Source organism: Girardinichthys multiradiatus, chromosome 17, assembly GCF_021462225.1.
Source record: "Girardinichthys multiradiatus isolate DD_20200921_A chromosome 17, DD_fGirMul_XY1, whole genome shotgun sequence".
Taxonomy (NCBI): domain Eukaryota; kingdom Metazoa; phylum Chordata; class Actinopteri; order Cyprinodontiformes; family Goodeidae; genus Girardinichthys; species Girardinichthys multiradiatus.
In genome coordinates, this window is record NC_061809.1 from 17,497,594 (window position 1) to 17,525,557 (window position 27,964).

At 38.3% G+C, this 27,964-nt stretch overlaps 2 protein-coding genes across 3 annotated transcripts; both read left to right on the forward strand.

Annotated features, from left to right (window-relative positions):
- Positions 1-3,092: 3,092 nt before the first annotated feature.
- On the forward strand, positions 3,093-15,268 carry smo (smoothened, frizzled class receptor). The gene is made up of 12 exons (XM_047390325.1): positions 3,093-3,958; positions 6,292-6,491; positions 6,765-6,974; positions 7,501-7,673; positions 7,766-7,985; positions 8,078-8,201; positions 8,676-8,768; positions 9,095-9,203; positions 9,614-9,799; positions 9,905-10,053; positions 11,192-11,326; positions 12,551-15,268. Exons 1-12 carry the CDS (start codon positions 3,706-3,708, stop codon positions 13,129-13,131), a joined length of 2,433 nt encoding a protein of 810 aa, XP_047246281.1. The 5' UTR covers positions 3,093-3,705; the 3' UTR covers positions 13,132-15,268.
- A 3,134-nt stretch (positions 15,269-18,402) lies between these two features.
- Positions 18,403-27,743, forward strand: cax1 (cation/H+ exchanger protein 1). Of its 2 annotated transcripts, none has more exons than XR_007042034.1 (20): positions 18,403-18,670; positions 19,482-19,658; positions 19,762-19,880; positions 20,403-20,508; positions 21,041-21,157; positions 21,238-21,299; positions 21,386-21,565; positions 21,644-21,829; positions 22,906-23,005; positions 23,126-23,267; positions 24,653-24,836; positions 24,915-25,014; positions 25,089-25,207; positions 25,339-25,376; positions 25,483-25,610; positions 26,359-26,492; positions 26,604-26,698; positions 26,889-26,967; positions 27,224-27,306; positions 27,436-27,489. XR_007042034.1 is itself a non-coding variant. In XM_047389605.1 (20 exons), exons 1-20 carry the CDS (start codon positions 18,595-18,597, stop codon positions 27,507-27,509), a joined length of 2,325 nt encoding a protein of 774 aa, XP_047245561.1. In that variant the 5' UTR covers positions 18,405-18,594; the 3' UTR covers positions 27,510-27,743. The 2 variants fall into 2 exon arrangements, 1 of the variants encoding a protein (XP_047245561.1); XM_047389605.1 differs by having other exon boundaries at positions 18,405-18,670; positions 27,198-27,306; positions 27,436-27,743.
- The last annotated feature ends 221 nt before the right edge of the window (positions 27,744-27,964 follow it).

Consider the following 27,964-nt stretch of genomic DNA (forward strand, 5'->3'; position numbering starts at 1 on the left):
ACTATATCTCATGTGATTTCCAACAAATGTTGTGGTGTAAGGTCACACCAAGGAACTGAATTCCAATCATTGTATGTTTACATTATCAATCCTAATTTGTATTTCATTATTTCTCTTATGATTTCCAAACAACATAAAATGTGTTTTCCTCACATTTTAAGGGACGGTTTTTATATCAAACCAATATCTAAATTCTTCCTTTTTTTTGTGACATCCTCCAAAAGGTGCTGCAGTTCCACACCAGAATAGAAAATATTTGTCTTCAACAAATAACACAAATTTCCAAATCTTTAATACTCTGCACATGTCATTGTTATACATAATAAACATTTTTGGCCCGAAAAGTGTCCCTTGAGGTACACCACATATAATAATCATTAATTTAGATTTGTACTGGTTTATGTGCACAAATTGTTGTCTATTCAGTAATATAGCTTTGTACCATTCCAAAACATCTCCTCAAAAACCATACTTCATTTTTCTTATTTATATATCATGATCAATGGTGACTAATGCTTCTTCTTCTTAACCCTAACTTTAAATACAGTGAAGTATTTGATACTGCCCATTTTGCATGTTTTCCCACTTGCAAAGCATGTAGAAGTGTTTCATTTTGATCATAGGTACTCTTCAATTGTGAGTGACGGAATCTAAAACAAAAATCCAGAAAATCACATTGTGTCATTTTTAAGAAATTAATGTGCATTGTATTGTAGGCCATAAGTATTTGATACATCACAAAAACAAAACTTAATATTTGGTACAGAAACTTTTGTTTGCAATTACAGATATCAGTTAAAGAGTACCTATGATAAAAATGATAGACTTCTACATGCTTTGCAAGTGGGAAAACCTGCAAAATCTGCACTGTATCAAATACTTTTTCTCCCCAATTTAAATCTCCGGCTGAATTCCGACCATATTTTAAAATGTATTTTCTTCTTTTTCAGTTTTCGTTTGTTTTAGTTGGCTTTTATTGTTCAACTGGTTGTTTATTGTACTGTTCTATCTCAGCTCTGTTGTTTGCATGATTGTTTTCATCTTTTATTGTCCACTAACTGACATGTTTACAATGCTACAGGATTTTTAAAGTAATTTTTTAACATGTTGTAATTACACAAAGATGCTTAACAAACCACACTTCCCAAATAATTCTTGACATGTTGGATGATTTGACCCAACTGTGTTTTTTCCCTTTCTCCAGTTGTTGAGTGAATGTCTTGATTTTCTTTGAAACCAAACATTGGTGTTGTTTGCAAGAGTAGATTTTAGTATTTTGTGTATCTGAATGTTAACTGAAAAACATAATTGGACTCCTTATTTTTAACAACTTCCCTAGGGATGAGGATGAAACAGAAAGCACTGTAGGTTCTTGTCTCCATTTCAGTTTTTCTTCCAGTTAAAGAAAACAAACTCTGAAGTATGAAACATTATGCTCGTAATCATTAGGAGTTGGGGCACTCCTGTATGTAAAACCAGATTAGATGCAGTACTCCAACCTAAACATTACATTTGTCTGTGGGTTAATAGTTGCAGCACTGCTCCTACTTCTCACCAGCCTCATTGCACAAACAAATGTTGTGATTGAGTGGGAAACAGATGAAAACGTGACGTCTTTGTGGGTGTCTTTCATTGTGGTATGATTTGACCTGTGTGTGTTGGTCTGGGTTGCACCGCTCTGTGTGTGGTCCTTTTTTTTTTATGAGGCCTCTGACTCACTCAGACTGCCTAGCTATGAAGGACTTTTAAGGAGGCCCAAGCACACACATTCTCTTATTTAATGGATAGAGCTAAATCAACCTAGTTTTAACCAGTAGAGAAGAAACAAGGAATCCACAGCCATGCAAACACCACATGTGCACTTTGAATAACACGTTTGTTTTAACCAGCAAAAAAATAAATAAATAGTTGAGCTTTAAAGTCTTCTGCGGCCACCTTAGGCAGTAAATAGAAAGCTCCGTCCATTATCATTGTCCCAAATTGAACTAATCTAATGTGATTTTGAACTATAAACATTGTCAAACCAAGCTCACATTTATCACATTAGTGGAGTTTGACCTCCAATGACCTCCAGCCTCTGAAAACTCAACTCTGCTGTTCTTTCTGATGAGTGTGTTATGAAATGCATACAGTTTTAGATCTTAATCTCTTTTTGAAGTATGTAGCTGCGAAGAAATCATCTGCAAAAGGAAAAGATTCCACCCCCATAGCATGAGAGCTGGATACAAAAAAAAGAGGCTTCCATGAAACCCAAGATATCGTTTAATGGTGTTTCATAAAGATATAAGCTATCAAACAGCTGAAAGAAAAATATATACTGATAAAACAAACGGTTAAAAATTTGTGTAAAAATTTGTAACCATTTTATTTGGGCAGCTATGATCATTCTTCTGATCAGAAATTGCGTCCATTTATATTATTAAATGTGTTTACATTAATGAATGTAATATTTAATAATAAATGTAATAATTAGTTACATTCTATTTTAAATTAACATCCCAACTTTTATCAGCTAAATTAATTAGGTTCTAAATATTCAGTTTGTAATAAACTTGCCAGGCAATGTTTGTATTTTCACGTCCAAAAAGTGTTCTTTCTAGAGAAATTCAGGTTTAACCAGTGTCCAGTGTGTGCGTTTTTACAAGTTCAATGACAGATGATAAGGTACAGTCTTAAAACAACTCTTTAATTTGAGGCAGTATCAGAAGCGTCTAATCGGATATCAACTTTAGTGTCATTAGCCATCGAGGTGCAAATAAGCAATAAAAAAGATTTGTTGTTTTGACGTTTTTGGGAACGCTCCCTCCATATTGTGCCACCCTGGGTGGTGAGCCACATCACTGATATCTGAACCCACCACTGGTTTGAGGCCCACCAGAGTTCCTTATGAGGGCATATAGTGCCAACTTTAAAATGATGTGTAAAGAATTGGGCAAATGTACAAAAACCTTTCACAAGAGCAGATCTGTGTTGTGTTGATGTGGGGGTCCTTCAGATTCTGTGCAAGGCCCCTGCCACAAGGCACATTCTTCCACTAACAGAGGGGGGGATGGGAAAGGAGGTTTTGTTGCTCTTGCTCTCCCCCACCATGTGCATACCAGAGACAAAAAACCGACCAGACACTGAGCTGCAACCAACAGGACCACAAACAGACTGAGGGACTTCTGCCATCAGATACTCATGGAGGAGAAACTGATTCCTAGGATGTGTACATAGTTATAAGGATCCTTTCACAATTTTAGTTTTCCGCTGAAGAAGAAGGGGGTGGTGCATGTGAGCAAGGGATCCTATTACAGAGATCCAGACTTTTTCAAGTTTTTTTCTTTAAGTGGGGGTAGGGCGAAGCAACATTTTCTTTTTGCTTTTCTTCCTAAACCCATCCAGCAAATACTTAGTACAATTTGGAATACGTCATTCGCTACTTTTATTTCATTCAAGAATCCTTTTTGGGACTGTTGGAGACGAACAATGAGGAGATTTAGGACGAGTCTGTGGCACACGGACAGAAAGTGCAGAGCCAAAAAGTTTGAGAGGACTGCAAGAAAACTTTTAAAAAAAAAAAAAAACGCCCTGCAGCTTTTCTGCACCATGGAAACTTATGAATCAGATGTAGAAACCATCCTTCACCAGAGTAGCATGCAGTTTGATTGCTGAAGCCTCAAGAGTTTTCAAATCTGTTGGATTTTTCCTCAGGTCCCTCTCAAGATGTCTTCCCAGGGTCGAAGCCCCATTGTTGGGATGCTTTGGGTCTGGGCTGCCTGGCTGTCGGGTTGCGGGGCAGTGTTGGCCCCCAATGGGACTATGTTCGAAGACCACTGCAAGAAAACCACAACTTGTGAGGCACTTAAATATAACACATGTTTGGGATCACCTTTACCCTACACCCATACATCTCTGATCCTGGCTGAGGACTCCAGCAGCCAAGAGGAGGCTTTTGAGAAGCTGACCATGTGGTCTGGTAAGTTAAATTAGAGCAGTAAAAGGTATACAGACACAGTCGTTTTAATAATCTAACTCCTTGAACTTTTCCCATTTTGTGAAATTTCAACCACAAATAACAATGTAAAATATTAGGATTTTAGTAGTGCGTTATTGTGAAGTTGAATCAAATGTTTAACATTCATTTTTTTACAAATAAAAATATGAAAAATGCGGTGCACATTTCTCAACAGCACTCCTTCATCAACTCTTTGTAGAACCACTGTTCCCGGTAATCATAGCTCCAAATCTTTGGTTGTATGTTGTTTTCACTTCTAGGGACCGATGCTTTTGCCTGAAGTAACTCATGCTCAGTCAGATCCTTAATCTCTGACCAGATTCCCTGGTCCTGCTATAGAAAAAGCATTCCCACAACATGATGCTGCCACCACCGTGTTGTATGATATGAATACTGGGTGCTTAGTGGGATGTGCACTGTTAGTTGTCCACATCACATTATGTTTTACAAAAAAGTTAAATTGTATCCCCACCTGACCAGAATACCTTCTTTATATGTTGCTCCATTCTCATCATGGCTCATGGCTAATTTTAAATTGGACTGCTTATTTTTGTCTATTAGGTGAACTCTGATTGCAAGTAGTTACAATTGATTTGATTTTTGGTTTTATAAAATGAACACTATTATCTTATTATAGAAAGACGAGTCATGATGTGCATCATGAATATCCTTATAATTTGGCCTGCTAAGAGTTTTACATCTACTCAATTTAACAATAACCAGATAAAGTCAATTTAAGTACTTTGTTGCATTAACACAATTAAAGATGTCAGAAATATACAGTAATTTGCTACAGCAGTTCAAGAAACACAGAACAAATTGATACATATAAAAATAGTATTGTTTTTTTTTTTTCTTGTGTGCCATTTTAATGTGATAGGAGGATGACTGAAGTGATTATACCCTGGAATAAGCTGTATCAGCTACCTGGGGGTAGAGCTTCAGGAAGTGAAGGGTTAAAAGTTATTAAAGGTAACAATAGGGAACAGAATTGTTTGAAGATTCACACTCTGATTGCCATTTTAACCAATGAAATGAGGTTTGCTGCCACATACATTGCTATTGTAAATTATGAAAGCTGTGTTTTATCACTTCTCTAAATCACAATGGAAAATGTATTAATTTGTATTTAATGTACAAGTGAACCAGGAACAAATGCTGAATCAAAGGAATGGCTTGTTAGCAGGCCTCTGCAGAGCTGAATGACGGAATGCTAATGAACGAGTTTAGCCATTTGATTCAGGAGTGTTTGAGCAGGGATGCATCAGGATAATAGTTTTCAAGGACTGGACTAGGGCACCCCTGATTTAAACCAACATGCATTAGGAGACGTGGTGTCAAAAGGCTGCCCTCAAGGGCCAGTATCTTGCATGTTTTAGATTTTGCTCTGATTCGACACAGCTGAATCAAATAAATGGCTGTTAGCAGGCCTCTGTGGAGCTAGGTGACATGCTGAGGACACATTTCAGCCATTTTGCTCAGCTGTGTTGGAGCAGGATATAATTTAAAGTCTGCAAGGTACTGGCCCCAAAGGACTGGAGTTGGACACCCCTAGTTTACAGTATACAAACAATTGTTTTTTTAAGGCAGGATTTGTTACACCATTCTTCCACCACTAGTGTTTGACCACAACAGATCCAGGTGCATCACCAACATTTCCATTTAGTCAAGACATTTCCTGAACACTTCAGCCAATATTTTCTAAAAATCCACCGTCTTCAATAGAGATACACCGATCAGGTTCTTTCTGGCCAATACCGATATCCAGTTTGCTTTAAGGTCTACCCTGGCAATTTTTTACCAATTCAGATTTTTATTTGTAAGGACCATAAGGAAAATACGGTGCAGGATCTTTGGTAACACCTACTAGTTTTAAATCCAATAGAAAATTAAGGAATTGCAAGATTATCCCTATTTACACATCAAACATGTTTCCCAGACTTTTACCTGATTTTTTTATTAAGCTCATAAAAAGTGCCTGAAATTTGATGGTGATGGTCAAAGCATTTAGGGGCTGAAAATGTAGGGAGTTCTTAGTTTTCATGCATTTAATATATCACGGGAAAAAATCTAATTTATCGATATTTGACCTGCCAGTGACTGAGCAGACCAGATGAGGGGAATTGAGGTTGGTTCTGATCTCTGACTTATCATTGGTACATCTCTAGCAGCAATAGTTGCTGTTTGTTAAAAATCTCATAAATAACTTATACAACTTCGAAAATGTTTATTGTTGTGTTTTGTGTAGCTTTTTTTAACTAGTGAACATGTTTTCTATTATTTTTATGTGCTAGGATTGCGCAACGCCCCACGCTGTTGGTCGGTCATCCAACCACTGCTCTGTGCTATATACATGCCAAAATGCGAAAATGGTCGAGTGGAGCTGCCCAGCAAGACCCTATGTTTGGCCACACGTCGTCCATGCAGCATTGTGGATCGGGAGAGAGGATGGCCCAATTTCCTGAAATGTGACAAATTCCCTGTGGGCTGTTCGGTATGCCTCCTTTTGTGTGTGTGTTTTTCAGCGAGGAGAAACTTTCTCCATCTGTTCATTGAAAGATCAGAAGTTTGGTCAAAAGTTGAAGAGCATGTTAGCTGGGATAGATCTGGTCACAACCCATACCAGTTGCCTAGAATTACAAACATAGGAAATTATTACGTTATCTTAAAAACCAGATGTTTCTTTTTTTTTTTTTTACTTCACAATGAAATTATAAAAGCTCTTTTTCTTGCAAGATGGTGTTTCTTACATAACGTTTGTGTGCAGAATGAGGTGCAGAAGCTGAAGTTCAACACGTCAGGCCAGTGTGAAGCTCCTCTGGTGAAGACTGACATTCAGTCGAGTTGGTACAAGGATGTAGAAGGTTGTGGTATCCAGTGTGACAACCCCTTGTTCACTGAAGAGGAGCACAACGATATGCATGCCTACATTGCTTACTTTGGCACAGTCACCCTCCTCTGCACCTTTTTCACTCTGGTGAGACATAAATACACCCTCCACCAAAGAAGAAGCTGTTTGATTGGTATTTGTTTCCTTTACAGCCTGGAAAAGTATGGAATTTGATTGCAGTATATTCCAGGTCCGCATAACTATGGGAAAATATATGTTGACTTTATTCCCTAAATGCTGTGTCCTATTTTCTGTACTGCCTTCCCTCTAAGACTCCTTCCTTTATTGTGTCTTTTCATTACTACATCTTTCATTACTACGTCCTTCCCTTCTTTCTTCCTTCCTTACTTCCTTCCTTCCTTTGTTTCTATGTTGTTTTTCCTTCCTTCCAGTTTCTTCATCATGCACTTTAGTATTTGTATTTTGAAATGAGCCTAAGGGACTGAGAACTATAAGATCTGGAGTTTTGAAATGAAAGATGTGTTTCAGTTCAGGGTTGTTTGGTAGAAATGAACATGTTAGGTTCCACTGTTTGATCCTTTTCTCCTCTAGTAGACCATATATGTCTGTATTAATAACATGCAGGCACCATCTCCCTTCTGTCTTCATTCAGGCCACATTTCTTGCTGACTGGAAAAACTCAAATCGCTACCCGGCCGTCATTCTCTTCTACATCAATGCCTGCTTCTTTGTGGGCAGCATTGGCTGGCTGGCCCAGTTTCTGGACGGAGCACGCAAAGAAATCGTGTGCAAGAGTGACAACACCATGCGGCTCGGGGAGCCCTCGTAAGTGTCAAAGTTCCAGCCCTGCTCTGGGTGACGACAGCAAAAAAAGAAAGAGAAATAAAAATGCTATCAATTGATTGCCCTCTCTATAGGTCTTCAGAAACGCTGTCTTGCGTCACCATCTTCATCATTGTCTACTACTCCCTGATGTCAGGTGTGATTTGGTTCGTCATGCTTACCTATGCCTGGCACACCTCCTTCAAGGCTCTGGGTACAACTCACCAGCCACTGTCAGGACGAACCTCCTACTTTCACATGGTGACCTGGTCCATACCCTTTGTCCTCACTGTTGCCATCCTTGCTATAGCTGAGGTGTGTAAAAAACCTTCATAAGGTTGCAGTCTTCGATATGTATGGAATAAACTGAAACTTTCAAGTTTTGTCCATGTCTTTGTGATCCAAAGGTGGACGGAGACTCTGTGAGCGGGATCTGTTTTGTTGGTTACAAGAACTACCACTACCGGGCTGGGTTTGTTCTAGCGCCTATCGGAGTGGTGCTTGTTGTTGGTGGCTACTTCCTCATTCGGGGTGTGTTTATGTATTTAAATTTATCCTTAGCTCTTTCATCCACCAATACCATTTACTGTGTTCACTTGACTTCTAAATTACACAGCAGTGTCAGCAGATAGAAAGTTACATTACGACAGTGAAGCTTGTGTACAAACAAGAAGTCTCACTTTAACATAGACTGTGTAGGTGTGTTAAAACATGTTTGTACTGTTTTTCAGTGAAATAAGTAGAAGTGGGGAGAGTTGCAAGAAGTTGTACACAAACAAAAGTGGGGTTACTTCTAAATAATATTACTCAAGTAGAACTAAAATGTATGGTGCAGTAAAAATATTGCTTAAAGTAATTTTTTTCTAAAACTAAATGTCACTAGTTACTACTAACCCTGCGTTAGAGTCAAAACCCACTGTAGTGACCACTATCCACACAAGGGTTGTGCTGAAGCTCTTAACTCATGTTTCATAACACTTTCCTCTAAAAATATCCTTCTTCTAGGTGTCATGACCTTATTTTCCATCAAGAGTAACCACCCGGGACTGCTGAGTGAGAAAGCAGCCAGCAAAATCAACGAGACAATGCTGAGACTAGGTAAGATCTGTCGTTTTTGCCTGTCCTTGTCCTTTTCCTAACATTTGAGGGTTAAACATCTGAACTGAAACACAAGCCTAACTGTCTCTGGAAAGAAATGTGTTGTCTGAAGCTGCAGGCAACATGGCACAAAGAATGTAAACATCCTTAATACCACCGAGTGATATGATGACCCAGGAGAACACCTTTTTTATATTGGCAAATGTGCTGAAAGGGTTTCATTTTCTGAGCTAAATGTAACATGAGTATTTTTTTCTAAATAAGGAAGAACAATCCAATAATCTGTTTTATATTGTGTCATATTCTGTTATTTTTCTTACCATTAGGTATATTTGGATTCCTTGCATTTGGCTTTGTTTTCATCACATTTGGATGCCACTTTTATGACTTCTTCAATCAGGCAGAATGGGAGAGAAGCTTCAGAGAATATGTGCTGTAAGTTCTTTTGCTAGACTTCCCATGATTTGCAATGACATTACTATAGTTTTTTGGCCAGTTAAATAAGAAGGGGGCATCAATCAGGGAGGCAGCCAAGAGGGTCATTGTAACTTTGAAAGACCTGCAGAGATCCACAACCCAGGTGGGAGAATCTGCTGACAGTACAAATGCTGGTCGTGCACTCTACAAATATGACTTTCATAATAGACTGGCACAAAGACAGCGATTCTTGAATAAAAGCTTTGAGAAGTCCTATTTGATGTTTGTCCAGAGCAAGCAGTGTCTGCAGTGTTGACAATAGATGGGGTGGAACTAATTTAACCCAAAAGAATGAAAAGCTCAGATGTCCTGTAAAAGTACCTTGTTAAGGACTACAAGCATCTGAATGTTCTTAATGTTTCCACCAGATGTGAAGCCAACGTGACAATCGCTTCTCAAACCAACAAGCCTATCCCAGAATGCACCATTAAAAACCGTCCCAGCTTGATGGTGGAGAAGATCAACCTGTTCTCCATGTTCGGCACAGGAATCGCTATGAGCACCTGGGTCTGGACCAAAGCCACCTTCCTCATCTGGAAACGCACTTGGTTCAAGTAAGAAAACATTGAGTGAAAACCTTTCCTTTTATGATAAAATCATCTTTTGGCACTTATCAAAATGGATTATTTGCAGGCTCTCACTCTTTGTTCCTTTTCCAGAATCATTGGTCGGAGTGACAACGAACCCAAGAGGATAAAGAAGAGCAAGATGATTGCTAAGGCATTCGCAATGAGAAAGGAGCTCCACAAGGACCAGGAGAAGGAGCTGTCCTTCAGCATGCATACTGTTTCACATGAAGGGCCAGTGGGTGAGTATGTGATCCCCACTTGTGAGGTGCACTGGTGTTGTCACCAGTGGTGAGGTCAAGTGCCAGAAGCTTGCATCCTTAAAGGATACACCAGATGGTTACTGCGCCATCTGTTGAGCAGTAACCGCTACTGCATGGGTCTTAAGGAAACGTTTGGACAAGTAGTCGCACCACACATATAAATATGGTTAAAGCTTCATTATTATTCTTACAATATTTTGTCAGTCAGTTAGTCATTTTCTCCAGCAGTCTATGGGCAGGAGGCAGGGTACACCCTTGACAGGTCACCAGTCCATTGAAGTGCAACACACAAACAACCATGCACACACCCAAGGGAAATTTAGAGAGACCAATTAACCTAACAGGCATGTCTTTCGACTGTGGGAGGAAGCCGGAGTACCCAGTGAGAACCCACGCATGCACGGGGAGAACATGCAAACTCCATGCAGAAAGACCCCAGGCTGGGAATCGAACCCAGGACCTTCTTCCTGCAAGGCAACAGTGCTACCAACTGTGCCACCGTGCAGCCCTGCTACCAATTGTGTAGCCACAATATTTTGTGTTAACACACATTTTAAATAGCTGCTTCAACTAAAACATTAAACCTAAAGTAAAGAAATACTTTGTCTGGGATTATCAGAATCAGCTTTATTGCCAAGTTCGTACATACAAACAAGGAATTTGACTCCGGTACATTTTGCTCCTTTTTTGTTTTTTGCATTAAAGAATATACATATATACAATATACAAATATACACATATATAAATAAAAAGGTGCATTTGCAACATCTGTATGCTGTTGTTTTGTACTCTATTGAAAGTTCAACAGAGAAACAGCGTGGGGGAAGAAATTGTCTCTGTGGCCGCTGGTTTTAGCAAACAGTGCTCTGTAGCGGCGGCCTGAAGGTAAAACTCTAAACAGTTTGTGTGCAGGGTGTGTGGGGTCTGCAGCTCTTTTCCTGACCCTAGACCTGTATAAGTCCTGTATCCACTAAGAAAACACTTTGCTGTACATAGGGTATATATTTTATTTCAGAGAAGTGGTGCAAACTGTAAGGCTGATGTTGTTATATTAGGCCTGCAGAATTATGTTGGACTTTAAGATAACTGATTTGAAATTTGATTTCTTGTTTTATAGCTGGGATCAATTTTGACCTGAACGAGCCATCCAATGATGTTTCATCAGCATGGGCGATGCATGTGACCAAGATGGTCGCCAGACGGGGAGCCATACTGCCTCAGGACATCTCTGTGACTCCCACTGGGACACCAGGTGAGATTTGAGTGTTTTGCAGCTTCAGCACTGAGAACTGACGTATTCAGACCATACTTTTGTTAATTTACAGTTCGGCAAACAAAGACATCGGCATGCCTTGGATATGTATTTATACGCCTTGAACTTTTCACATTTTATCACATTATGACTACAAGCTTCATTGTATTTTACACAGATTTCATGTGACAGACCAACACAATGTAGCACATCATAGTGAAGTGGATGGATAAGGTAGGATAATCTACTGACAGGTCATAAATTGTTATGGACTCCCAAAGTCAACAAAGAAAGTCACAAAATGTCTTAATTGCGGTTTGCCTCAAGCCATGGGTCACAGCAAAAATTTGGAAGAAGAGATTTCTGGCCTTCATGCAAAAGACAAAGTGTGGTGGGACACTGCACATACCCCTGAACACACCTTCCTCCACTGTGGAACATGGCGCTGACAGTATCTTGCTGTGGAGGAACCTGTTAGAGACAAGATGCGAGACTGGAGCTGATGTTTACCTTCTACCAGGACTGAGACTAGAAATATACAGAGCTACAATGTTAGATCAAAGCATACTGATGTTAGAATAGCCCTGACCAAACCTAAATATAAGGTCCAAACCTTACTTTTGAAATGCTGCTGAGAAAGAATTGGCTTTAGTTCATTTAACAACAGGTCTGATGTGATTTTCTATCATTAGTCCTGTGTCCACTTTGACCCCTAAGTCTGGAATAGTTGGCCTGATGTACTGGGCCAAGAGGAACCAACAACTACATGGCGTGTCTCACTGGTCTTCCAGTGACCAACACCGAGCTAGCCAAGGTTTTATGTCATCCAGGCATCTAAGAATATGTGTCAAGGCTTCAGAATTTATATTCATAAATGCTCTTCATCCAACCTGAGAGAGATTGAGCTGTTTTCCAAAGAAGATGATTAAAAACTGAATTTTGTAGATGTGCAAACCTGATAGAGATATACTACAAAAAACCTGCAATGAAAGATGGTTTTAAAACGTTTTGATTGCAAATACTAGCCACACTTTTAGGCTGTTGTGAACCCTTATTTATAAGTTTTCTCACATTTATGCACTATTTTTCATTGGTCGGTCACACAATATCAACGAAAAATGTCATTGAAGTTTGATGATTATAACGTGACAAATTGTTGCACAGTTCAGTTTTGCAATGTCGTTCAAATTTCTGCTTCTTACAAGGATTCTTCTTTTCCAACAGTGCCCCCTCCAGATGAAAGGAACAAGTTATGGATGGTGGAGGCAGAGATATCACCTGAGATGATAAAGAGGAAAAAGAAGAAGAAAAGAAGGAAGGAAGGGCGTAAGCCTGAGGAGGTGGTAGAAAACCAGATTCACCCTCAGCGAGAGTTTGGCCGGAGCTCAGTTCCCCGCCTTCCTAAACTTCCCTGTCACCCAAGCCTGGTGGCCAATCTGCGCCAACAGCAGAGGCAGCAGACATTAGAGCAGGAGGTCCTACCAGGTTCTTTACCAGATTTTGAACCCTGCGAGGAAAAGTGTCCTTACTTGCAGTGCCAGAGCAGCAGAAACAGTTATCTGATGCCCCATGCTGATTTTCCGGAAAATCTGGGCCTCAGGCCTCGTTGTCACCCTTTGACTTCAAACTGGCAGCCTGGTGGATCATCAATGTACTCCAGAGAGCTGGGTCACACTGACGGGCTGTCAGAGAGAATGGCTCATGTGGCCCGGGTACCGGCGGGCCGCAGGGCTGGCTATGGACCCATTCACTCCAGGACCAATTTAATGGAGGCGGAGCTTATGGATGCTGACTCTGACTTTTAAAACTGCAGAGTCAACATAAAAACTGGTAACTGCTGGTAACTTTAAGAGATTCTTACCGAAGTGGACCAGATCCAACATCATCAAGATCCTAAATGTGTGGTCAGTTTTAAGCTTCTGTTATTTACATTATATGAGTGTGTCTGAATGAGTGTGCTTGAAAAAATATATGGGGAAACAAAAGAGAGAAATAAACCTCTGTAAATATCTTTAGAAAATATTAGTTTTTATACTGTACTCTGTACAATGTACTCAGTCTTTTATGAAATTCGAAAGCAACTATGTGACAAAAAAACAGATCAGGCAGCTAAACTATTCATGTCTTGTAAACATGGGCTGATTTGAGATTCTCATAGTGTGATAACATTGAGTAAAATTTCTGTAGTTTTATGGTATTTAGGCAAAAGTTTAAAGCAAGCATGTATAATGTGATCTTATTGCTGTTATTTCATACTCAAAAGCAACAATTATTCTCACTCCTCCCAAAATAATCTAATATAGCAAACAATAAAGTCCATAAGAATAATAATGTATGTTATAAAGATGCAACAATCAATCGGCCAGAGTTCGGAGCAAGTTAATTTTTCCTTGATCAGCTCTGACTGATGATGGGCATGTCAGATTCCTAAGGATCAGATTTTGTTTTTTAGCGTATTTGTTAAATGATTAAAAACTAAAGCAGCAGTTACATTTGAAGAATAACAAGTTGATATAAGCTGGTTTGCAACTGAAGTTTTATGACCTTAAAAAAGGTCTCGTTATTGAGGGGAACAATTGAGTTTACATATTATAACTTTCAATTTTTTTAATTATTTAAAACGGCCACGTTTGTATATTTTTAAAAGCAGCAGAACTTGGTTGAAGCCTCTTTTCAGCCAGCTGGCCATCAGTGCCCTGCAACAGGTGAGGGTGGAGCGTCACTCTTCGTTATATAGAGCCAGAGAAAATTCCAGCTACTTGGTCACTTTCTCTAGAATCTAATTAAAAAAACTTTTAAAACCCTAACGAGGGTATGATGAAAGATTTTACATAGCTTTTTTAAACTTTTGCATATCCTTATACCTGTAGGCAGCCCATGCCTGCATCAAAGAGCGTAATGTTTATTCCAGCAGCCCAGCCCATTGATCAGCGATTTCTAGAAACAATAACACAGTGGTGTCCCTGTTAAAGGTGATTTTATTTTCCAGGTAATTCTGTCAAACTCTTTGAATGAGACTTGTATTGATACTGCTTTTCTCTAAGGAGATAAAAATTCTAAATGAGCTAACTTGATGTTTTAACTCTTAGTTTCTAGCATTACCAATATTAAAGACATAATTACTAATTAGTTGGACATGTAACAGAATAAAACCTCAAGTTTCACACTTCATTGATTTACTTCATTTTTACAGAGAATCCCTTCATGTTCCATGATATCCTTACTTTTAGTGCTGTATTGTTTATTGATTTTCTTTTGTAACCGCAACGGTCTTTCATGTCTGTTTTGTTGCCTGGTGCAACAATGCATCTATGTTTTTTGCATTTTTTGGATTTCCTTCTTAGTTTTCATTTTTCTGTTTTGTACATTAAAAAAAATATATTTCTACTGTTGTATATATTGTTTAAAGTGCTCTCTGGATATTCTTGTCCTCTTCTGTCAAGTGTTCTCATCTGCATCGCAGATGCTTTAAAAGGTCAGTTTCTCTGCAGAATATTTCCTTGTTTCTCTGTTTAAATTAAGGTGCTGTTTGTATTTGTTACACAGCTCTGCAAGTGTAGTTTTTATGTGCTGTAGAGTTGATGATAAAATGGATGAGTTGGCTGTTTTTTTTTTTTTCTTTCAAATAAATCTTCCACTGTTTTTTGTGCTTTAACCAAAACAAAGTGGCGAGGTGTGAGTTTGTGTATTTAGCAAAATCGTGTAAGATTTATTTCAGCTATTTGCTACTACACTTTTAAAAACTGAAAGGTGGCATAGCTCATGTTCAGGAAATATTCAAACTTTAAGATTTTAATGTCCTGAAAAGTAAATACTTCTGCTTGTGTATTCTGTGAACAGATTTGCAGCATTATTGTATAGAGAACAATACTGTCACTTAACTGTGCAGCTATGCTTGCTTTGTTTTTATATAAAAATAAAGTAAAAGTAATACCACTGAAACAGGCATCATCAGAGTCTTCAATGCTCTGAAAAGTACTCAGGACAACCATGACTTGGCTAATTTTGTTCTTGACCTCAATCCAGATTTTGACATGGTTGAGCATGTTGTGCTTCTTCCAGGTCTTTTTTAGGTTTAAGTACTGCTGTCAATTGGTACCCACTCCAAACCCCCACCCCCCTCAAATTACCTCAAGTTCAGTCAGAATGGATAGAGAGCATACGTGAAAATCAATTGTCAGGTCTTGCCAAACATTCTCCATTGAATCAAGGTCTGGACCTTAATTAGACCATTGTAACACATGCTGAGGACTCTTTGATCTAAACATTTCTATTGTAGCTCTAGCTGTATGTTTATGGTCTCTATCCTGCTGGAAGGTGAATCGCCACCCCAGTCCCACAGATTCTAACATGTTTTCTTCCAGGACTGTCCTGCATTTATGAATGAATGACTGAATGTATAAATGGACAACTTGAAGAGGTGAGAGTATCAACAATGAGCGATAACAAGAGTATTTCTTTAACATATTTTAAAGGAGTGTGTTGAAATAAATGTGTTCCCACTCCTTCCTAATATATTTATATTTACCCTATCCTGTCCCAGCACATACACAAACATCAATGTATTGGTTTTATATTACATACAAAATAATACATCCCCTATTCTCAAAAGTTTTAATTATACTATAAATAAATATAAAACATTTTCACATGCATATATGTAAACTATGCTTAATTACTGTTATCAATTCTGTAATAATTGTAACAATATCAACGATATTAATAATAGTAACCTTTACCTAAATGTTATCATTTTCATTATAATGCATCATACCATAGTCTTCAGTAGTTATTATACCTTATTTGTTGCTAATGGCATTTCTTAAACAATGTCTTAAACTGTTTTATAGTGTCACATGTCCTTACCTCCACATTTAGACAGTTTTTATTTTTTTAAACCCACAAACTGAAACACAATGTTTTTTTCTGGTGGTTCTGAACTTACAACTTATGAATTCTACCTGACTCTTGGATTCATAAGGCCTCTCCCACCACTTAAACAAGTTTTGAATGTTTTAATCATTATTTTATAAATAGTAGGTTGGTGTGTTTTAGGTAACCAGCTTTATTAATTACTCATTGGTCTTTTTTGCAGTAAAGATAATGAATGTGGCATGATTATATAGGTGTTGCCCCAGATTTCTGTTCTTTAACTCAAGTAGAGTTTTTTAACGTTAGTAGGTATTATATTTCCATCTAATAGTGTCCTAAAATATCAATTATAATGGTTATTTTAAAATTTTTTATATTTAGCTTCAGCTTCTTTGGTTCGTTGTCTAAAGTTATGTAGAGAGCATTTTTTTTTTGCAGGGGTTTTGTAATCCAAGGACAGCTAATGTAATTGTTTCTTTTATAATACATTTGTATTGGACAATGTTCATCATATAGTTTCATAAATATTTATTAAAATGCTTATACATTTGCAGTCAGACAGGGTCCTAGTTAGGTGACATTAAATTGTTCCTAATCATTTTTTTTTATTGATTCTTCTGTTTTCACTCTCTTACAAAATATAACATTTTCTGATTTTGTACATCCTGTAATTTTTATATCTTATAAAAACAGGCAGATGGTCACTGATATCACTGATTAACAGCCTGTCCAGATTGGATCCTGGTGTTCTGTATATACAACTTATTTCATAATGTGCGGTTTTTGAGCCGGACCAAGGTGCAGACTGAAGCTCCAGAGCGACATGGTGAGTTTAAGGGTTTTAAGGGGAACAGAAACCAAAAACCCGCAGCATGACTTGCGCACAGGACTTGGAGCATGGGTAAAAACAGGAATGAGAACAGGACAATCCAGCAGAGAGGCAATGACCAACATGAGCTCAAGTAATAGTCCGCTGTCTCTGAGCATATAGCCGTAGTTTGATGGACAGGCTGGTGATGATGATGTCATTCATCCTCAAATACTGCTCCGACTCTGCCACTAGGTTCTCCAAACAGACCAGAACAGTTCTCCTCTGACCTGTCCTGGGAAAAGATTTTCCCACCTGAGGTGTGGACCTCTAAAGCTCTCCCAGTGGCACAATAGGCCTCTTGGGTGCTTCTCTGATTAATTTTCTTTACCCTGCCTGTCAGTTAAGGTGGATAACCATATAGGTTTTTAGTCATGCGTTACTCTATCTGTATTCAAGAAATTTAGCAGGGGTCCCTTAAGATGTTCAAACCTTGGGATATGCCTTATAACTTAACTCTGTTTTAAACTTCTCCCCAAACTTCTCCCTGTATGACCTGTCTGCTGTGTTCCTTGTTCTTCATGATGCTGTTTGCTCACTAATATTTTCTTACAAACTTCTGAGGCCTTCACAGAGCTAGATACATATTCAGACTAAATTACACACTGTGCATTGTATCTACGTATTACAGAACATCTGAATGAATTTGGTAGCACTGGATTTTATTCAGGGTTATCAGTGTGAATGAGGATAAATACAAATGCAGGCCACAGTTTTAAGATTTTAATTGGTCAAAAAACATGTTAAAACCATGTGTAACGTAGACTTCAAAATTAAACATTGGTCTATCACAAAAACTACATTAATGTGTGTGGTCGTAACGTGATAAAGATCTGTAAATGTTTGTGGGGAATAAATACCCATGAAAGGACTGCAGACCTTTCAGGGCTTCAAGTAAAGTTGTTTTGGTCACACCTAGAATTAACTCAGAGTCAGATTTTTGGTCCTTTTAGTCATTATATACATGTTTTGCAGAACTTATGTATTTTACATAAATTTATCTTTTATTTTCATTCCTTTGATTTTATATGAAATATTACATTTTATTGTTATGTTTTATTCATGCTTTGACGAAATGCATTTTTTAAATGACCTACAGTGTTTTTCTATGTACATTTCTTTTTGGGGCACACTGAGTTTATGATTATCGTATATGATGTGCACCATAAAAAAAGTTGAAATCAGCATTTCCTCCTGAGTCTGCAGCTGTCTCTTGCTGTGTCCCTCTTAAACCCCGAGGGAGGGGTAAGGGGGGGAGGGGGCGCTAAATGCACACTTTCATTAAATCGGATATAGAATAAAAAGTAAAAATAGTTTAAATATCAGTAATACAAAAATGGTTAAAGCTTAATCAGATGATATATAAAAAAATAAAGCATGTAATAAACTTGAGTAAATAACATTATTTCGCAGTAAAGGGAGAAAATAAAGAGCACAGGTTGAACCACTCCACCCCTCTCTGTTTGAAATGAGCAGCCAGGCCGTGGTCGGCTGGCATAAGGACGAGAACTGAGAACACATTTGGACAATGTCATTTAAAGCGTCTTCATTGCTGTCTGGGGAGGACGACAACCTGCGGAAAAGATCAGTGGCTGAATCAACAGGTGATACAAACAGCTTAATTTTCCTCCTAAACAAATACACACCTGTGTTTTGTGTTTTTTTTTTTTGTTTTTTTTTTTTGCCAGATATACTAGTGTTGTTGTTGGTTTTCGCTGACGTTGTTTGTTCTCATCGTGGTGATTAAATTCACCTGCGCAGCTAAGATGTCTAAACTGTTTACCTAAGTTTCTTTTTTATATCTGAGCTCCTCCGAAGTTAAATTAATTAACTTTTTTTTTTTTTATCTGCTTTTACATTAGATTTAAGGCAGTTTTATTTTTTGTTAAATTTGCAGGTTTAAACAGCTGGGAGGAATATGGTATAAATAATGAATGTGACTGTCACAGCTTGTAAAAATGCGAGTTCCCTTTTTTTTTTTTTCACAGTCAATACTACTTTTAAGTTGCTGAATAATATTTTTCTGTATAGCCAAAATACATTATTAAGTAGAAAATCAATTTCAATTCATTGACTGCCACTTGCTTTCAAAATTCATTGTATCATCAGTTTTCTTTGACTTTTTTTCTCGAGTAGAAATGTTTGATGTTTATGTAGACAGACCACATATTACCAGCATGACTTTGTTTTGAATTTCAAATTGCTGCATAAACATCTCATCTGTGGGTTGTAATGCATTGATAATGTGATCAGTCTTGGCAGACCGTAAATAGAGGGGGACGCTGCATGACTCTCATGAGGTTTTTGTTAGTCTCACACATTTCCACAGGAGCGTATTAGTTGTGGATGTCAGTCACAGTCCACATGCTGACTAGGCTGCAAACAATGAATCCTCGGCTCTGTTTGTTTAATCAGAAAACTGTTGCGATCCTGAGCATCATCTGTGGTTCACACGGCTGCAGACCCAGCCTGAAAGGCTGTGTGTAGGGCCCCATCATCCAGATCTAAGTACGCTGGCGACACCCTCCCCAGATGGTTCTGTACATCACTTCTGCCAGTTCACTCCAAAATGTCTGCTCGCTATCTCCAGAGGTGAATAAGTTTACTCTTGTTGGCAGCAACTTTTATTATCATCGAGATTCCCCTTCCAGTCATGTCTGCAAAGTATATATTTTACTTAATACCATTTATGTAGGGGCACATGGGAACTCTCCCCCAAGGCAGGGAGAGGAAGGATGGCATGATGGTACCTCGAGGACCACAATTAGAGTTGATAATGAGGTGGAAGCACACAGAGAGGCCAACAACTACAAGGTAGGTGACAACTACTGGTTAAATCAGCTGTTACCCCATCAAAATCTCATGGAAACAAAGCCAATTCTTTTCAGCTTTGTTCATAAGAGAAAATACCTGATGGAACAAAGATAAATGAAAATCTTTTTTGTAATTAACCTTGTCTAATCATTTAGCTGATTGCATTGATGTCATGCAGGTCGACCCTATAGCACAAGGTACAATGCTGAATTTGATTCATGGGGGAACAATACAAGAGAGTGCCTTAAGGCCTGACACATTCTGGTCTTTTATGTGTTCATCAGAACAGCAGCAGATGATGATTATTAAACAGAATCTGACTGAGCTTGGGCTGTTTTGCAACAAGGAACGGGCAAAAAATGAAGTCTCCTGATGAGAAAGCTATTGGAGATAGTGCATGAATACTTTTGCAAGATGGTGTAATTGTTTGAAAAAGCCCTCGTAAACTGCTTTTTGTCTGTATATAAAGTGCCCTGCATCTTTCTACTTTAATAAAACACTCTGCGTTTTCTTGTTTTCCAGTTTGGATTTAGAAAATGGAAAGGCAACGTGACCGAGAAACCAATCGAAGACAGATCTGACATCGACAAAGAACTGCACACTGATCTAAGCATTGTTAAGCACATAGGTCTGTTATTTATTTAAATTAAATAGGGCAGCACAATATTAGGAAAACATGCAAAATGCTCTAACATTTGTGAGTACCGCGATAACGATTTAACTTGCGATAAATAAATCATTAAAAAGGGCCTTGCTCCTTTGGACTCATAGCAGATAAATACCTTAGTTAATGTGTAGTCTGTTCACCTTCTACAAAAACAAAATAAGATTCATTATGTCCACTTTAACAACATGGTTTTACTGGAATAGTTGCTTCTGGCTGACCTCTGCTGTTTGGGCAATGACATGATTTTGCTGATGTTCCTTACTGACATTGACATGTTATGCCCTGTTTGCGATCTAAAACCTTGCCAACAAGGTGTCAACAAATATATTTCATAGATGATTACCCTTGCACTTTTTGCTGTCCATCCAGTTCTTTGCAAAATGCGCATTGAATACAGTAGTACTGCAATAATGATTAATTTGTGATATATTTTGCAGCCCTGTAATAAGTATTTGGCTCTTACCTGAATGCCTTATTGTTTTCATTCCTCTAGCTCCAGTGGTCACCGTTGGGAACATAGTTTATGTGTTTTTATTTGGCTGGTGGATCTCATTAATCTACCTGCTTATTTGTCCTGTGATGTTTCTTACAATCCTCGGTGCCCCTTACGGTATGTATTCTAGAAACGGCTGCATCCTTGAGATATTAGGATTTTCTTACATATTGAGCCATTTGTTTCACTTCTTTTAGGAAAAGTCTGTTTAAAGTTGGCCTGGTATGTAATTTGGCCATTTGGAAAATCCGTACAGAGGGTAACTTGATATAAATCATTCAGTGTTTCTAGCCAAAAACATTTTATAATAGATTATTTTTTATTTGACTGATCCTTTTATTCTAGGCTTGTCATTTAGTCAATATATCTGCCATGAAGCCAACAAACTGTGAGATTATTCCACAAGAGCATGAAGATAAGGATTTGGTTGGGGACAAGGACTGTGCACCGCTTCTGGTTTCCTCCCCCCTCCCTATTGAGATCCCAGTTCCACTTCCTCTTCCAAAGAAAACCTCAAAGCACTGGGTGAGAATGTCAGAATGGATTTATTAATATTTCCAAGATTTCTATGTTATTAAATCAATCCCTGTTGTGTCTCTGTAGTGCCGCTTCAGCACTTTTCTATGGCTGTTGCTGGGTTACCCGGTTTTGGCCGTGGTTCATTCCCTCGCATGCGTCCTGTCCTGGCTTCCAGTCTTTTCCATTCCCGTTGCAAAGATGAACAGCCGCATCCTGACCACAGTTCTCCTCATGGCACCAGAGGACATTGAGATCCATACACTGGACAAGGTTCCCTAAGCTCTTTCAGCAAAATGAATTTCAGCAACAGCAATGACATTTAACCAGTTAACCTTTAATTGACTGTGTGCTTTGTAACTTGGGGAAAGATTCTGAGACTGACACATCTTGGTTTTCCAAAACCTTGCTGCTTTAGTGTTTTGGATTATTTGTCAGATGTTTGTATGGTAGACTGAAGTTCGATATTAAACATTTCAGAAGTTTTAAAAGCTGTTATTGAGATATATATTATAAATATGCAAAAGTGTGAATAGGTTACTTCATTGGATTCAGAAATGTTTCATTTTCTGTCCATGAAATCAAAATTTCATTGGTTTGATTCCTGAGCTGAGCTGACTTGGTTATCCCTGTTGCCATGTGATATTGCTCAACACCAAATTGCTCCTGGTTCCTTTGAATGAAGCTGCTATTTATACATATTGGAATTATTAGGTAAAATTGTGAGCTAGCTCACAAAGTGACAAAATATCCAACAAATTAATGATCTTAGGATGTTTCACTGCTGGCATGATTCAGGACTATTCATGGTGTTTCCTGAAGAATTTCCTGAACAAGTTTTGCGCTGGTGACAAACCAATCTCGTGGCTGAATCCTGTTTATGAGGCTTCTGGCACTTGCTGACGTGAAGCTTTTATTGCAGCAGCCAAATCTCTTTGCTAAAACATTTTTAGAACTAAACCGTTGATTTAGAAGCATGTCCTGGCCCGTGAAGCAGTTTAGGTACAAAGCAAAAATGACTCCACCTGTTGCCATGGAGGTTACCCTGGTTGATAAAATAATTATTTTCAACCACTACTCCCTTTTAAGGCCCTGTCATTGTTAACACTTTCCTTCAAGCTAACCGTAAGCTAATTTAACTGATGCCTACAGGTGATTTTGTGGCAGTGCTAAACGTAGGTCATTTTCAATAACTTGGATTACTTTTGCAACTAACTGCCTTCAATCTGATCACTGATGATAGCAAGACAACATCGGGGCAAACTGCCACCATTAAAAACTGAAACTTTGACTTTTAGCCATGTGTGCAACTTTTTTCTTACCATTTGCTCTTTTATTTTATCTTGCAGACAGATGTGTGTGAGACCAGAGTCGTCCTATACTGCTACCAGGCCTTTAATTTGTATTACTACAAATACACTGTTCAGGGGATCAACATTTTTGCTCTCAGTATCCTTTCTAATCTTGTCACATAGTTAAAAAAGTTATAATTGAACGGCATTTCAGATTTTGTGTACAAAACCCTACATTGATTCTCATTTGTTTGTTCTCCTTAATTTTTTCCTGCAGATCTGTTACCTTTGGTGTTAATGACTTTAATTGTTGGCTACACTGACCGAGAGCATAAATACTTCAGTGCAGAGACCATGTTTACAATAGCCATCACTTCCATCATTCCCCTGTCCTACTATATAGGCATGGGAATAGCATGGTAAAGTATCAGCATTTTATCTCAAACAGATGAATGATGAGGAAAAAACTACACATGATGTATTTGAAGAACTTATACCCCTTGATCATGACAAATGCCAATCTATCCTGTTGGGAATAAGCATATAAAGACTGAGATTTTTGCCCATTCTTTCCAAAATTGCTCCAACTCAGTGAGATGGGGCGAAGAGAATTTGCAAGTCTTGCCACAGATTCACAACTGAATTTAGTTTTGAACCTTGGCTGGACAACTCGAACAAATTAATATACTTCGATCCAAACTGTTGCTCTTTATGTTACAGTTGTGTCCTCATAAAAACGTGACCCTCTGACCTTGTCTTAAGGCCATTTTAGGACTTGGAGGGTGTTTTTTTTTAGGATTGTCCTGTGTTTAGCTTGAGCTGTCTGCCGTCTACTCGGATCACCTTCCTTGTCCCTACTCAAACAAAAACCATCCCCACAGCATACTGCCACCACCACCAGGTTTCACCATGGATAAGGTGTTTGTTTAGGGTGCAGTACTAATTTACCACTGCTCACAGCATTTTGCACATAGGACAGGAGATTTAAATTTTGGCTTTATCTGACAGCACCTTGTTCCTTGTGTGCTGTCCACTCATAAATGGCTTGTAGCAAACATTGCAACAATGGCTTTATTGACAGTTTTCCTGTCAACAGATTTTTCACCTGAACTATGATTTTCTGCAAATTCTCCTGTGCCTTCTAACATTTTCACTTATTGCCTTAGATTATTTCCTGTTCAAAAGTCACTGTTGTTTTCTAGTTTCATGAATGAAATTCAGCAATCCTCCCTGTAGTCTTGCAGATATCTGCTGTAGTACATCTGTGCTTTAGGGAAATAAGCAACTATGACAAGTTCTCTTTCTTTGCTAAAGAAAAGCATACACACAGCATGATGCTGCTACTACCATGTATCATCTGACTGGAGCACCTTCTTCCATGTGAGCTGTGTTCCATACATAGCTTGTAGCAAACTGCAAATGGGAATTTTGGACTTTCCTTAAACAATGATTTTCTTCTTCCCACTCTTCAATAATGTCACGATTTGTAGAGCGCATGATTAATAGGTGTCCTACCAACAGGTACTTCCACCTGAGCTGTGGATCTCTGCAGCCCCTCCAGTGTTACCCTGGTCTGCTCAGCTGCTTTTCTTAGCAATAACTGTACTCTGTTAGTTTATGTAGTCGGTTTCATCTTCATGTTTTTGCAGTTGCATCTTAGCGGTTTTGATTTGGAGATGATTTTGGGGGGGGGGGTATCATGACAGTTCAAGGTGTATGGAAAATATTAGCAAAGAGCTGTATGCTGTGTATATATAGCATTCAGGTTTTATGTTTCAGTTTTGCTGGTGTTGTGTCTGTTCAGCATTTCTGCACAGAGTAACTTCGCAGTGGGAGCGGTAGTCAATGCAACATTTGGTTCCATCACAGAGATGACCTTCTACATCACAGCGCTGCTTCGGGGGCATCGGGCTGGCAGTAAATGTTACGAGGAGATTGTCAAATCTGCACTGGCTGGGACTCTCTTCGGGTGCATTCTGTTCATACCCGTAAGTGTCCCTGAGGGACATGTGAAAATGGAACTGCCTGCCTGCAAGTCTGACTGATGCTAAAGCTTCTTTTTGCAGGGTATTTGTATGACTATCGGGGGCATCAAACACAGTGAGCAGAGATTTAACAGTCGCTCTGCTGGAGTGAGCTCAGCTTTGCTCTTTGTATCTATTGGAGGTAAGGATTTTTAAAAATTCACACTTCCCATTAGGGGGTATCCTAACATGATTTATGTGCTGCATTCTCTGTAGGCGTGTTTGCGCCCACCCTCTTCTCAAAGACCTTTGGTAATCTGGTGTGTGAAAGCTGCTCTAATACTCTGGGCAATGCCACTGTACCATTCATCTGCAAGGACTGCCACTATGACACGGTTTGGCAGCACACGTTCAAGAATTCTTACAGGAATATGTTTTATGCTTTAGTTTTATTTCATGCAGTTGAAGTTTGTATATCAATGTAATTCGCATGACTAGTCAACTTTTTTTTTTGTTGTTGTGACAGACTACAGCTGACCCACATTTGATTCTCTCCCATATTGAGTAAGTTCAGATGGTACAAAAATGATTATTTACATTCTGCAACACATTTTTTGTACATTTATTCTCCTGGAGTTTGGATTCATAAAGAATTAAAATTGTTTTATAGGCCTCTGGTATACACCATTTCTGTCCTGCTGCCTGCTTCATATCTGATCGGACTCATCTTCACACTCAAGACCCATGCCCACATTTATGATATTCACGTCAGCGATGGTCACGGGGGCCAACCACACGGTCAGTATGCACAGGAGGGTACCAACTCTAACAATACCACCGTGGGGTCAAAGCTGCCTTTGTGGTTCCTACCAACATGTGTATTAATGCAAGCAATATTGCACCTAGCCACTTTCTGACGGGTGTGTGGGGTGCTTGTGGATCTTTGCACAAGCTGATATATAAACCCTTTTGCATGTATGTCTACCTGAGTAGCTACTATGTATCATGCATGCCAAAACTGAACCAATAGTGAGTAGAGAGCTGTAAATTAGTGATCCTGTTTTACATAAAAAAAAATTGTAAATGCCTTGTCTACTATTGACTAGAAAAAATTACCTTTAATAGAGTTTTGACATTTTGATAGTTTGTGAACCTTTTTTTCCCCACAAAGTAGCAATTGAGAGGCATCATCTGCAAATATGATGACTGGAAAAGCTTACATTGTAAACACAAGATTTAATGGAGTTTGAGGAGTTTATGTGGGCTTTAAGCTTTATATTATCCTATATATTAATTTCCAACTGCTATTTATCAAATAGAAGGAATAGGAAGAAACATCTGACATCTGAATATTTTAAAAACTGTCAGAAATCAAAGGGATAAAATAACCTGGCTTCCTACAAAGGGATTGTTTTTTCTTTTGTCTGAAAGATATAAGGGCTCACTTAATAAAAGGCTGTACAAACTTAACTTTTAAGAATGGTAGGAAAAAGCCTAAATGTATTTATTTCGAGTGTTGCATTAACATGACCTCTGTTGCCATCAGGTCATCATGTTGTGCACTGGTCCAGATGGAGGGCTCTCGCAGTGCTGATTGTTGCCACAGTGCTCATGGCTACCTGTGCGGACCTTTGCACTGTCAACATCGAGCCCATATTAAGTCATTCCTCCATCTCCCAGGTAGTTAAAACGTACACTATTCATGTCTCCAACTCTAAACTAGGTGAAAATTTGGTTTAATTAGACTGAAACTCTTTCAATTGAACTGAAATGCTTCTTGTTTTCCTGCAGTACTTTATTGGCGTCACCGTTCTGGCAATGGTACCCGAGCTTCCAGAGATTGTCAATGGGATCCAGTTTGCACTGCAAAACAACATCAGCTTGAGGTTTGAGTAGATTATCATTATTATATATAATTTTGTCAGTGACTTATATGTAATGGAAGCTCGAACAGGCATATGATGTAAAAGTAACATTGTATTAGGATTGTACAGAAATTCTTCTGGCAATCTCACAGTAAGGTCTAAAGATTTGTCATCTATTGTTTTATAACTTGTGCAAATTTTCTTTTTGCAGTCTTGAAGTAGGCAGTTGTATTGCTGTGCAGGTTTGCATGATACAGATTCCACTTCTTGTCCTGTTTAATGCTTTCTATGTAAGTACATTTTGCCTCTTTATCCATATAGAACGTCCTTCACATTTGTTGTGCCCCTTTTGTAAAGATGTATAAAATATAAGTTCATCTTTTACTGCAGTAGCGTAATCTCACTGAAAATGTCGAGGTGGTTTACAAGATCACTGCCACAGTTATCAGTACCCTAAATAACCTGTATAAAATAAAATAAAATTGGTTTAACATTGAAACAGATATTTTCTTGTACCCAGGATGTGGGATTTGTGCTTGTGTTCAGTGATATTCATCTTTGGGCCAGCATCTTCAGTGTCATTCTGGTGAACTATATCTTCATGGATGGAAAATGTGACTACTTCCAGGGTAGGTTCCTGATGCTGATGCTTCCACTTTGCAAGACTCAACAGATATGTTTGTAGGAAAAAAAAAAAAAAATACATGTTTTCCTGAAAGGACAACTGTCATTTTTAATCCTCTTTGATATGTCTGCAGGTACAGCCCTAGTAGTGGTATACTTCATCGTTTTGGCTGTTTATTTCTTCGCTCCTTCTCCTCGCTCGTGTTGATCGGTTTGCAAAGAAAATGATGCATCTCTTCAGTTTTATGCCAGTAGAAGTTCACCAATTTTTCATTTTCAGATCGTTTGGTTTCAAAGGCACAAAATCTGGGAAATGATCAGTGTAATTCTGTACGATTTTGGTCTGCTGAAACGTTTGTCTAATTATCTCTGTCATGTATTTGTGGAAGGTGTTAATGTTGACATAAAATGTAATAAATTTCTGAAATGTTCAAACTGTAAAGATGTTTTGTTTGGTACTGACATTCTGTACATTTAGTGAAAAAGAAACAAACATCCATCTGTTGGGCAAAAATAATAGGAAAACAATTTACAAATTTGTGCAAATTTGTGGCTTTAACAAGTTCTATAAAATATTTCAGTTAAAATATTGGAAGTTGTTAGTGTTGAGGTACTTCATAATTACTTCGTTTTAACTGAATTATTTAAAAAATGTGGACCTGA